General features: G+C 41.3%; 1 protein-coding gene across 1 annotated transcript; it reads right to left on the reverse strand.

Annotated features, from left to right (window-relative positions):
* Positions 1-208: 208 nt before the first annotated feature.
* LOC307001955 (uncharacterized protein) lies at positions 209-1,855 on the reverse strand (the record flags this gene model as incomplete). The annotated part of the gene is made up of 2 exons (XM_079619054.1): positions 1,394-1,855; positions 209-834 (listed from the first exon to the last, which is right to left on the reverse strand). Exons 1-2 carry the CDS (start codon positions 1,719-1,721, stop codon positions 209-211), a joined length of 954 nt encoding a protein of 317 aa, XP_079475180.1. The 5' UTR covers positions 1,722-1,855.
* Between the last annotated feature and the right edge of the window lie 10,475 nt (positions 1,856-12,330).

Raw genomic sequence — 12,330 nt, forward strand, 5'->3', positions numbered from 1 at the left:
GTTGTGTCCTCTTCTGACAGTTGCAGCCCCTTTTTTGTGAACGCTGGCAAGATGAGCTTAACTTTTCGTTCACGGAGGAGGTCTGAAATGATGAAGCCTCTGTCCGCCATGACTACATCTCCTGCACGTAGGTAGTCCAAAAAGCCACTATCTGCTGTAATAAATTTGTCACTGCACCGTCCTCCATATGCAGCAGACACAAACATTATTAGACCACAGGGAGCAATCGCCACCAGGTATTTGTATTTTGGCCGTAATAATGACTATAAGACTCGCCTCTTGAGTCAAGGTTGTGGGGTTTCTGGAGGGGGGTTTCAGAGCAGTCAATGACACAGGTTGTTGTTGGATAGTGATCTTTAAAACATTGTGGCATTGTAGCTTGAATGGTCTCCCTGGGCAGCCATGGGATGTAAGTCCTCATCTTCTCCTCCATGATGTCGTACCACAATGATGTAATCTTGCTGACTTGTGACTGTGAGACATGAAATATTTCAGCAAGGTGATCCTGCAGCAAATTCAGCCGCAGCTTCATCAGTGACATAAACACCTGATCACGAGCATCCATCTGAAAAGCATTTATGTAATCCTTTGTCAGCTGATCAGCTAAAAAAGAAAAGGTTTCCAAATTCAAGCCTGTGTACAGAAGGCTGAGGTGATCAGAGCGGAGAAGTTGTTTGTTCAGTTCGGGGGGACCCGAGCACTGTGTTGCCTTATCGTGCTTAAGTGGCTGGTCTAATAATGGGGTAGGACTCCCTGCGTAGTCGTGGTCAGGAGGAAGCCAAGGGGTTTCTTCCTCATGATTATTGTCTTCCACAGCACAGGTGGCAGATGCAGCTGAGGAAACAAAAATAGTACAACATTGGTGACATCTATATATTTAAGTAAAGTTAAAGTTACTTCAATACAACAGTAGGGGTTCAAGTAAATATAATGTACTCAAATTAGAGAAATTGTGAACGCTACATCCGTTTGACAATTTGTACAAAAAAAATCATGCAATTCAAATGAAAAGTCTGATCTTAAATTTACAAAACTAAGAAATAATTAAATAATTTTGGAAGAAGAAATGTTTCATATTGTTAAAATAAAGCTTTTAGTTAAACAAAAACGTTTATAACAGACTGTTAAAAATACTCAATTACATTAAAAGTAAAGAAACTTTGTAAATATAGCTAGCTAACGCAGTACTGCACACCTCTGGTTTTCATAATTTCACAAAGTGTTACATAGAACCAATCACATTACTTTACATATTTTAACAAATTAAAGAACATGACATGATCTTTGTTAAATGTCTTGATAGCCCAATAAATAATGTCTATTGCACTAAACATACACAAACAGGATCAGGCGGAGAGTCTTGTCAAACAACTTATTCATCATGTCAACTTACTTGTGTTTCTTACTAGCACCCGGCGAGGTCTCTTCAGAGGCGCGACGTAGCCTAACCATTTCTCGGGGTATGGATGTTCAGGAGTAGGTTTACCGTCTACAAAGTGATAGGAACAGACAAAAGGAAACTTCGGCGGGTTCTTTAAATTCAGCGCCTTAAGCCACGCACGCCTGTCCTCTTCCTTGACCGGGGGTCGGTGCAGAGTAAATGCTGGCCCACAACATTCAGATCTCTTCTTTTGATGCTCATAACAAAGCTGAGACAGCGTCAAATTTCTTTTTCTCCAGCTGTTATGGCAGCCACGGACTGCACAGTTAACACTGGCCATCTCTAATTTCTTTAAATAAATTAGAAGGCAATTAAATTAAACTAAGACTGATAACAGATTTGACCAGGGCAAACAAAGCGCTAAGTAGCTAAAACAGGAAGTGAGATTACGCGGATGGCGCCACCCAGTGCTACTTCCGGAATAAGGTGAATAGGTCTTGCAAAATGGTTGCTAGGGTACTCTGTTTTGTTGCTAGGGAGTGGCTTGGCAGCTGCCAATCATGAAACTCCAAAGGCTGCTTGTCAGTATGAATGATATAAACTCCTATGCCTCTGTGACATTCAGAATGGAAGATATCCCTGTCTGGATTTTGGTTGCTAAGGTACTCGACAATGGTTGCTAGGGAGGGGCTAGGAAGTGTTGAGGTGATTTATGATTGGCTGTTTGCTGCCCCGAGTCAAACGAGCCAACCCTCGTGTTTCTATGACACTTCTATCCAGAGATATCCATTTGATGTCTTTCAATGGAAGTCTATGGAACTTGTTGCTAATGCACTCTAAATGGTTGCTAGGGCGTGGCTTGATAGCTTCACAGTGATCCTGAGAGACTGATTGGTCGTCTGAGTAAAATGAGCCCGCCCCCTTGTCTCTATGACACTGTGATCCAGAGTTATGTTCAATATAAAATCGCTTACTATGGTGTAGGACGACCCATTTCATGGGCTGTCCTACACCATAGTACTTCATTGGGGCAACTTTGGGCCCCTCCTGCCCCCCAGGGGTGCAACTTTTACCCCATTGTGAGGTATGTTCTGTAAGCCTCTTCAAATGTGGTAAATTTCACATTTCTGTGAAATCCTCGCTCTGAGCTATGATTCTGTGAATTTTGGTTGCTAAGGTGCTCCACAATGGTTGCTAGAGAGGGGCTAGGAAGTGTTGAGGTGATTGGGGATTGGCTGTTTGCTGCCCCGAGTCAAACGAGCCCACCCTCATGTTTCTATGACACTTCTATCCAGAGATAACCATTTGATGTCTTTCAATGGAAGTCTATGGAGTTTGTTGCTAAGGTGCTCTAAATGGTTGCTAGGGCGTGGCTTGATAGCTTCACAGTGATCCCGAGAGACTGATTGGTCGTCTGAGTAAAATGAGCCCGCCCCCTTATATCTATGACACTGTGATCCAGAGCTATGTTCAATAAAAAATCCCTATGCAATTTACCATAGTAGGAAAAACGCATGCATTTCATGGGTCGTCCTACACCATAGAAAGTCAATGGGGAAACTTTGGGCCGCTCCTGCCCCCCAGGGGTGCAACTTTTACCCCATTGTGTGGTATATTCTTAAAGAGCCTGCCAGCCTTTTCAAATGTGGTACATTTCACATTTCTACGAAATCCTCGCTCTGAGCTATGGGGCGTTACATGCTTTTTTCAATGTAAGTCTATGCGTTTTTTTCCGCTGCTATTTCGCCCCTGGGGCGAACACCGCACCCCCGATCGCTTATAAAAGTCATAGCACACCATTCCCAAATAGGCCGCACGTTTTGACACCTCATTCATGGGTCTGTGACAAAAACTGCGGGAGGAGTAGCGCGCCGAAAAAAAAGTGGAAGAAGAAGAATAAGTATGAGCAATAACAATACTGTTGCCTTGCTAAAGCAAGCACCAGTAACTATTGAGCGGTGGTGACGCATTCATGAAAAATGTCACAAAGAACCGGCAGAAGTAATGATTATGAATATGTCAAATATAGCAAGGAGACATTTCAATTGTTTATTAATAAACAAGTGTTTTCTGTCGGTGTCGGCTGCAAAGATGACTCCGGACTTGTGATCTTTCAGACCACACTATTTACCCCGAGAATTCACACAAATTACTGTGATTTTAGTATATGTACCAGGACCTGATTTTACACTTGCTGCTGAACATATAACAGACAGTTACAATAAGGCTGTCAATCAATCTGCCGAACAACCAGTATTTCTGCTGGGGGATTTTAATAAATGTGACGTCACCACTCATCTACCTAACCTGGAGCAATATGTTACAGTCCCCACTAGAAGGCACAACAGACTGGATTTGTGCTATGGTAACATTCCGGATGCGTATACATCAAAATCTCGTCCTCCTATTGGTCGCTCTGACCATAATGTTATTTTATTGTTGCCCAAGTACAGATCACAACTTAAAAGGGGAGCACCAGTTAAAAAAATAATTAATGTGTGGAACGAAGAAACTTCAGAAACATTGAGAGGATGTTTTGAATTGACTGATTGGGGTTTGTTTTCTGAGGATTGTGGGAATGATTTTAACTTATTGACTGATGTAATAACCTCTTACATCTTATTCTGCGAGGACGTTGTAACTACAACTAAAACAATAACAATACATCCAAATAATAAGTTGTGGGTCACCAAGGACATGAAAATCTGTCTAGTTTTAAAAAAGAAGGCTTTTTTAGAAGGTGACACACCCGGAGTGAGGGAGCTTCAGAAAGAATTTAGAAGGAAGGCTAAGATGGCAAAAATTCACTACAAGGACAGAGTGGAACAGAAATTAACCTCTGGGAATGCGAGGGAGGCATGGCAGGGGTTAAACACCATGATGGGGAGAACATCTAAACCTGCAGCGATTAACTGTCAAGACCCCGCCTCCTTTGCGGAGCAGTTAAACAACTTCTTCAGCAGGTTTGACAAAGGAAGTACACCAGCCAGTTGGAATCCACCTAGCCCCAGTCTATCTCACCAGACTATCATCATTGATGAAAAACTAGTGGCATCTATTTTAAGGCAAGTGAACCCACACAAAGCTCCAGGCCCTGACAGACTCAGAGGCAGAGTGCTTAAAGATTGCTCCACTCAACTAAGTGGGGTCTTCACCAATCTCTTTCAGGGCCTCCTGGATTCTAGCTGTGTTCCTTATCAGTGGAAAGAGTCAACCATTATCCCAATCCCTAAAAAGACACATGCCAAAGACCCCAAGGATTTTCGGCCAGTTGCCCTGACATCACTGCTCTGCAAATGTATGGAAAGAGTGGTAAGTAGCCACCTTTCCAGCGCTGTGACAAGAAGACTGGACCCACTCCAGTTTGCTTATAAAGCCAAACGTGGAGTGGAGGATGCAACTCTAACTCTCTTGGACACTGTGACCAGACAGCTGGACTCATTACACACCCACACAAGGATCTTATTTATGGACTTCTCATCTGCTTTTAATACGGTACACACACATACACTCTTGCAACATCTAGTTGAACTTCAGGTCCACCCAATACTGATTTTATAGATTAAGAATTTTTTTTTACAGGACAGACCTCAACAGGTGCGTGTGAACGGTTTTAATTCTAGAAAACAGCTTTTAAACACCGGGCTACCTCAAGGATGTGTCTTATCTCCTGCTCTTTTTTCTGTGTACACAAACAATATTTCATGCAACAGACATGGAATGATTCTTCTAAAATATGCAGATGATATGGCCTTAGTAGCCCACTTGTCTGATACGAAGGCGCTGTCTGACTACCATCAGACAGTCAACAATCTAGTCACAACTTTCCAAAACATTTATTTAGACCTCAATATCGCTAAAACAAAGGAGCTGTGCTGTCAGAGCAGGGAAACTAAAAATACACAAGATATGTTTGAACCCCTCAGCATTAATGGTCAGCCAGTCGAACAAGTTAATGTTTTTGAATACCTGGGGACAGAAATTGATACATCCATGTCCTTCTCACAACACGCAGATAGCGTGTATAAGAAAGCACAGCAGCGCTTACACCTGCTGAGGAAACTCAGAGATTTTAATGTGAGTAAGGACATTTTAACTAGAGTTTATCAGTCACTCATCGAATCCTTACTGACTTTTAACATTTCAGGCTGGTACAATGCCCTTACTGTCAAGCATAAAAGTAAACTGGCACGAATAATAAATCAGGCCAGCAAGATAATAGGCTCCCCGCAAACCCCACTAACAGAACTTCACACACGGTCAGTGTTAAGGATAGCCACGGTAATCACACAAGACCCTACACATCCACTTAATCAATCATTTCAGTTATTGCCATCAGGTCGACGCTATAGAGTCCCACTTGCAAGGAAAAACGTTTACAAAAAATCATTTGTCCCCACGGCCATTGCTACACTGAACAGCCATCTATAGAACAAATCATGTTTTTGCAATTTGCACATTAATGTTTTTAGAGCAAATCTGAGTATTGTTTAATTGTTTTTGTATATGTCTTAAATGTTTTAATGTAATGAGCCTGTTTTGTCAAAGACAAATTTCTGTCACTTGTGACAGACAATAAAGTTTTTCTATCTATCTATCTATCTATCTATCTTCGCAGTAGTGAACGCACCAGAGAGAAATGCACACTTCATACAGATTACATGAGCAGAGAGTCTGTTTTCTTTCGTTTAGAATAGTTTTGTTTGAAAATACACATTTCAAGCTTTCTATACATCTCTCAGGTATTTGAGGCAAAGCTTATACGCGGAGTTTGGGTTCATTTATGAGACGAGCTCCAGTTCACGCGCCGGTGCGGAGATCATGAGAAGTCCTGATTATTGCCTGCTATATTTACTTCTTATTTATTAAATCCAGGCAATTGGTTGATGAAACATTGATTAAAATTAAGATACAATTAATACAAAACGAAATTCACTTTAAAGAAAGGCTTTCTACAAAAACAGACTTAATGAAGTGGTCAAAATCATGTCTGCCCACTCCATTTGTCTCCCGATCGCGCATCTTATGATCTTACTCATGCTTTTCACTTTTCATAAAATCAACATAGATGAAATTAAAAAAATAATTATTTTATTTAAACATAAATATGAAACTAAATCGTTTTATTTAATATCTACGCTACAACACGTAGGCCTATTAGACTACAGTACAGAGAAATGTAATGTCGGAGCGGGATTTGAGTGAACGCCGTCTAACTGGTGAGCATGTGTGGGGAGAGGTACGATTTTCGAACAATCATCGAATATTATTTTTGCTTGATTTGCCAATCCTTAATATTCAGTGTTTTAAATGCCAACCCGTTTTCATCCGGTGGGTAGTATTACTTTTGGTTTGCGCAGTGAAATGACTGCTCTGCTTCCAGCCTGTCACGTAGACCGTGTGGAGCTTGAGACTATTGCAATCGCACAGCTGAGAAGACAGTGTCACTGTCAAATCTGTTCCTGGGAAAAGTAACGTCGTGGCGAATTGTAAAAGTAAATACGTTTCGTTACCAAATTTTCAGTAGCAGCGCGTTACACTACTTTTTACCCGAAAAAGTAGTTACGTTACTGTAACACACAACACTGGTGAACAGGTTTGAAGGCTATGTGCAATTTCTCCTAATTCACAACACGGGTGAATGTCATACTCGCAAGTGTAATGTTAATTATTAAACTACATAAAATATAAAACTTTCAAAAACACTCAGCAATGTGATTATTTTATTGAGTGATAAGGTTTAATCAGTGACATTTGTGATGTCCTTACATTAATACTCCACAAGATGGCCCTCAAGCTCCTTAGGTGAAATATACATGTGAAGTAAAAGAGAGAAGAGTGAGAGTAAGTGCTGAACATGTGCTCGCATGTTATCCTGCTTGTGCAGAAGTGATTAAAAAGTTTCCTGAGAGAATTCGACTTGCCTGTGCTTCTTGTCATGAAGACATTACAACATTATAACAAGATTTGCTATCTTCCCATCCCCTCCTCAACCTGCTTCCCTTGTTTTTACACGTACAGACAATTTTGATTTCATGGGTTTCATAAGCTGTAAGCCATAATCATCAAAATTATTACAAATAAATGCTTGAAATATCCCACTTTGCATGTAATGAGTCTATATAATATATTAGTTTCACCTGATAAGTTGAATTCTTGAAATAAATCAACGTTTTGATGATATTCTAATTATATGACCAGTATTTGCCATGGTCTGATTCGTATTACACTCTGCAACGTATGACCAATAACGAATAATGATTTTATTAAGTACATTTATAATTGTTTTAAACTGCTTGAAAGTGCAGGGAAAGTGCTTGCATTTCACTCTTAAAAATCTGTAGTAGGAATTCAGCATAAACTACAGAAAACGGCACAAATAGATAAAACTGGAACAGCGGCAAATACCTTTTCACATCAATGCACCGACTGTTAATACTGAGCTGTTTCTGACGGGTCTGTGTGTCTGTGGGTGTGTTTGTCCAGCCGTCTGAAGAGCTTTATATAAGACAGAAATCTGTCAGACACTCATCTCTCAGTCCAGGGGCCTCATTTATAAAACTGTGCGCAGGATCCTTACTAAAAGTGTACGTGCGCCCAAAAGCCAAAATGGCGCGCGCCAAAAAATATTCAGACTTATAAAAGCATGCGTACGCCAGAACCTGCGCAGGATTCACTTTATAAATCCCACTCAGCGGAAGATTGTGCGCACATGCGTCTCCTCCCCGAAATAACCATATATGAGCTTACAACGCCTAGTTTTACTATGCATATCCTCATCTGCATATCATTTACATATGATTATTCATCCACGTGATAACATGTTTAACGGTACAAGACATTAGGAAAATATGAAATACGGATGTGCCGTCACGTTACATTAAAAACCATTTAGTAGCCTATCCTGGCCTTGTTTTTGAATAAATAAATCAAATAGTGTAAAATACATTTCAGAGAAAGTTTTTCTCAATCTTTTCCACTGACCAAATAGTATTTTAATTGATTTATATTTTTAATGGAAACAGATCGACCTTGTTGTGCTATTAGGCTATATTTGCACAATCTGTTATTATCATGATAAGCAATTATCTAGTTGAAACATTGAAACACAGCATGCCAGAGGAAAATTTTTCAAAAGCCACGACAAATATTTATATTTATTGAATATAATTTTTTTTAAACTTCCCAGTAAATTTCATGTTTATGTGTTTAACTCCATTAATGAGAATGGCATATTTCATCTAAATGTTTATATCAGAAGTAAAACATAGTTTAAATCATTTATTTACATAAACTGTTATTGTGAACATGCACTGTAGCCTATTTATGATTAGGACTCATAATGAAGATTTACAGTTTTACTTCATCTTCCGTTAGATATGCGTCAGTTTCACTAACGGCCAAACGCGCTCGCTGGCGCGGACATTTAAGGTGTGGATATTTGCTTCAAGTGATAGGCTTGGTGAGTGAAATTATATTTGTATTATCTTTCTGTAGCCTATATGTATAATTTTATTTCGATTTTCTGTCTAAAAGTGACCAAAAAGACATTTAACTCCAGCTCACCATCGGAGTCGCCGAACTGCTCCGTCTCCTAAACGTTCGTCAGAGTTTGCGTGCAGGAGCACACATTTTCCCGTCAAGTTTGTTTTTATAAATCACAACTTATGCGTCGGAAGTGGCGTACGCCTCTCTCAAGGCCTGTTCTGTGCGTACGCACCGGTTATAAATGAGGCCCCAGATCGAGGAGAAGCTGCTCTTCTGACTCCGGCTACAGTCCAACAAGTAAGTATGTTTCTAATACTGAGCACTTGTGGACTCATAGTTCATTTGAACACCTGTATTCTGTAGCCAATGTTATTTTGTGATACAGACATATTAAATATGCTCACTAGTAATACATATACATTACAAATGGAATATAGAAATGACATGAAAAAGTTAAAAATATAATACGGGGCTAAGGAGAATAAGGGCTTTTTTAAGGAGAAAACCTTGTTTAATTTCCAGAGTGTTGAAAAAATATTGTTAACTTGCTCATAACCATCTTTCTTTCTTTTCCACAACAGCTGTGGGCGTTGACTGGTTTGCATGTGTTGCCTCAGATCTGCGTTTGAATAGCGGCGCTCTCTCGATGGGTGTCACATTAGCAGAGTAATGAGCTGCCAGAACGATAATGAGAACGGCTGATCTCTCGCTCTTTATATATAGATTACATAAACAGAGAATATTTATTTTAGTTTTGAATTAGATAATTTAAAACTACACACTTAAATGATTATAGAGATATATATCTCATGTCTGAGTGAATAGTATTCGCTGAGTTATGTTTACGTTTAGAGACGTGCTTCAGAAAAAAAGTTCACGGAGACGGAGAGGCAGAAAGCACTCCCTGTTTACTTTCTTTATTTTACAAAAGCACAATGTTTTATTTTGATTTTAAGTGAACCAGTGCGACCGTCAGCACTGGAAACAACTGGTTAATCTGGTCGGCTCAAAGCACAGGGATGGGACGCACCCCTACCCATCGCAGGAGCCAAAGTAGTAGTAGTAGTTAAGTGAACCCATAAATAAAAAGACATTTAACAGTTTATTTTTTCATATTTCTTAAGCCTGTATGACAAAAAATGACGGTAGTATTTTAAGTCTATTTTGCTGCTATGTGAAAAAAACGAGGCAAACGCGCCGGCGCGTTTTTGGTCCCCAGAGGGTTAAGTGAGTTAAGGTATGTTTTGTTTTACTTTTTCTTTCTGAGAACGATGAAATGTAAAAAGGGTTCAAAAGCAGCAGTCATCCGTGTCACGAGATGACGTACAAAGACAGGATTTGAATTTAAGGATTTTATTCTACTTTTTTATTCTTTTGGACTTTTATTCAAATCAACCAGGGGTGTTGAATTGATATGGTTATCCTACTATAACAATCTATCCTATCCATCCATCTTCTTCCGCTTATCCGGGGCCGGGTCGCGGGGGCAGCAGTGTAAGCAGAGATGCCCAGACTTCCCTCTCCCTAGCCACTTCCTCCAGCTCTTCCGGGGGGACACCGAGGTGTTCCCAGGCCAGCCGGGAGACATAGTCTCTCCAGCGTGTCCTAGGTCTTCCCCGGGGTCTCCTCCCGGTGGGACGTGCCCGGAACACCTCCCCGGGAAGGCGTCCAGGAGGCATCCGGAACAGATGCCCGAGCCACCTCAGCTGACCCCTCTCGATGTGGAGGAGCAGCGGCTCTACTCTGAGCTCCTCCCGAGTGACCGAGCTCCTCACCCTATCTCTAAGGGATCGCCCAGCCACCCTGCGGAGAAAGCTCATTTCGGCCGCCTGTATCCGGGATCTTGTTCTTTCGGTCATGACCCACAGCTCATGACCATAGGTGAGAGTAGGAACGTAGATTGACCGGTAAATCGAGAGCTGAGCCGCAACCACGACAGACCGGTACATCGACCGCATTACTGCAGCAGCTGCACCGATCCGTCTGTCAATCTCCCGTTCCATCCTTCCCTCACTCGTGAACAAGACCCCGAGATACTTGAACTCCTCCACTTGAGGCAGGAACTCTCCACCAACCTGAAGTGGGCAAGCCACCCTTTTCCGACTGAGGACCATGGCCTCGGATTTGGAGGTGCAATCTATACTATTTCTTGTTTATACTGGAGTGACAGAGGGTTCGATTTTTTTTCGAAAATGTGAACAGTGCTCAGATAAAATATTTACTTGCTTGATCCTTCAACAAGGTTCAAGTAGAGTGATCAGTTATACGGAAAATCAGAAATGAAAGGTATAAATGTGATAAATGATGTTTTATTAACAAAGTTCGGGAGGAGCACGTTCAGATAATTAACACAAGTGGAGAGCACTCAGCAATCAATGGTAAGAGGTATATATACACTCAGCGGTCTCACCTCATCCCATTGACAGTTTTGCAGCATCCCTCCACCACCCCTTCTCCACGCTTCTAGTCCTAAACACTTACATACGGGGGGAGTACTCTGGGTTAGAGGTCTTCAGGTGAACCCGTTGACCCGGGACCCGACCCGGGACCCGTACGGGTTCGGGTCTATATTTTAAATGATCAGCCGGGTCCGGGTCGGGTCGAATCTATTACTTCGGGTCCCGGGTCTGTTTAACATTGTGTGTAATACCCGTGCGAGTCATCAAATCTCAAAAATGCGTCTTGTCACACTCATATTTAATATATTTTAAATCAGTAACATAATCAGAGGTGAACTGTCACATGAATGTTTACTTTGACACTCAAAATAAATTGCGTTAAAAAGCATATTTTAGGTTGATCCATCCAGCTAGCGCGCATTTGCAGTCAAGCGCGTGTCATGTTTCTATGGCAACCAGTTACCAGAGGCAGAGCTCAGAGCATCACAGCCAGTCAGGTAACATTACAAGGAAAGGATGGAGAGACTACTAACTTTACGCTGCTACGGCTCCTTAAATTAGGTAAGACAAAAAGTTGTAATTTTTCGCAACAGGTTTATTGACTTGTAATAGCAGTTTAAGGTGGAAAATATGACAATCGGGTCCAGTCGGGTCTGTGTCTTCCCGGCAGTTTCGGGTCCAGCTTACAAAAATAATCGACGGGTCCAGGTAGGGTCTTGTTAGGCATTTATCGGGTCTGCACGGGTCTGGGTCCAGCTTTTGAAATAATAGTCGGGTCCGGGTCGGTTCGGTGTAGCAAATTACGGGTCCCTTCCGGTTCGGGTAAGAATTTTTGGACCCGTGAAGACCTCTACTCTGGGTTCGGGCCGAACTCTGAGCTCGGAGCCCTCCCTCCGGACAGCACGCCAAATACGCATTAAACTTTACCCCCTCAAATTATATGTAAGTGTGAACTCGTGAAAATGACTTAAATTTGTTGCGTTTATTTAGTTATCAGAGAATGATAAAAAGGGAGAAATCGTAATGGAATTTTTATCTTTTATTTCATATTTTGTTTCCTTG

Source organism: Phoxinus phoxinus (assembly GCF_949152265.1).
Source record: "Phoxinus phoxinus genome assembly, chromosome: 7".
In the NCBI taxonomy this organism is placed as follows: domain Eukaryota; kingdom Metazoa; phylum Chordata; class Actinopteri; order Cypriniformes; family Leuciscidae; genus Phoxinus; species Phoxinus phoxinus.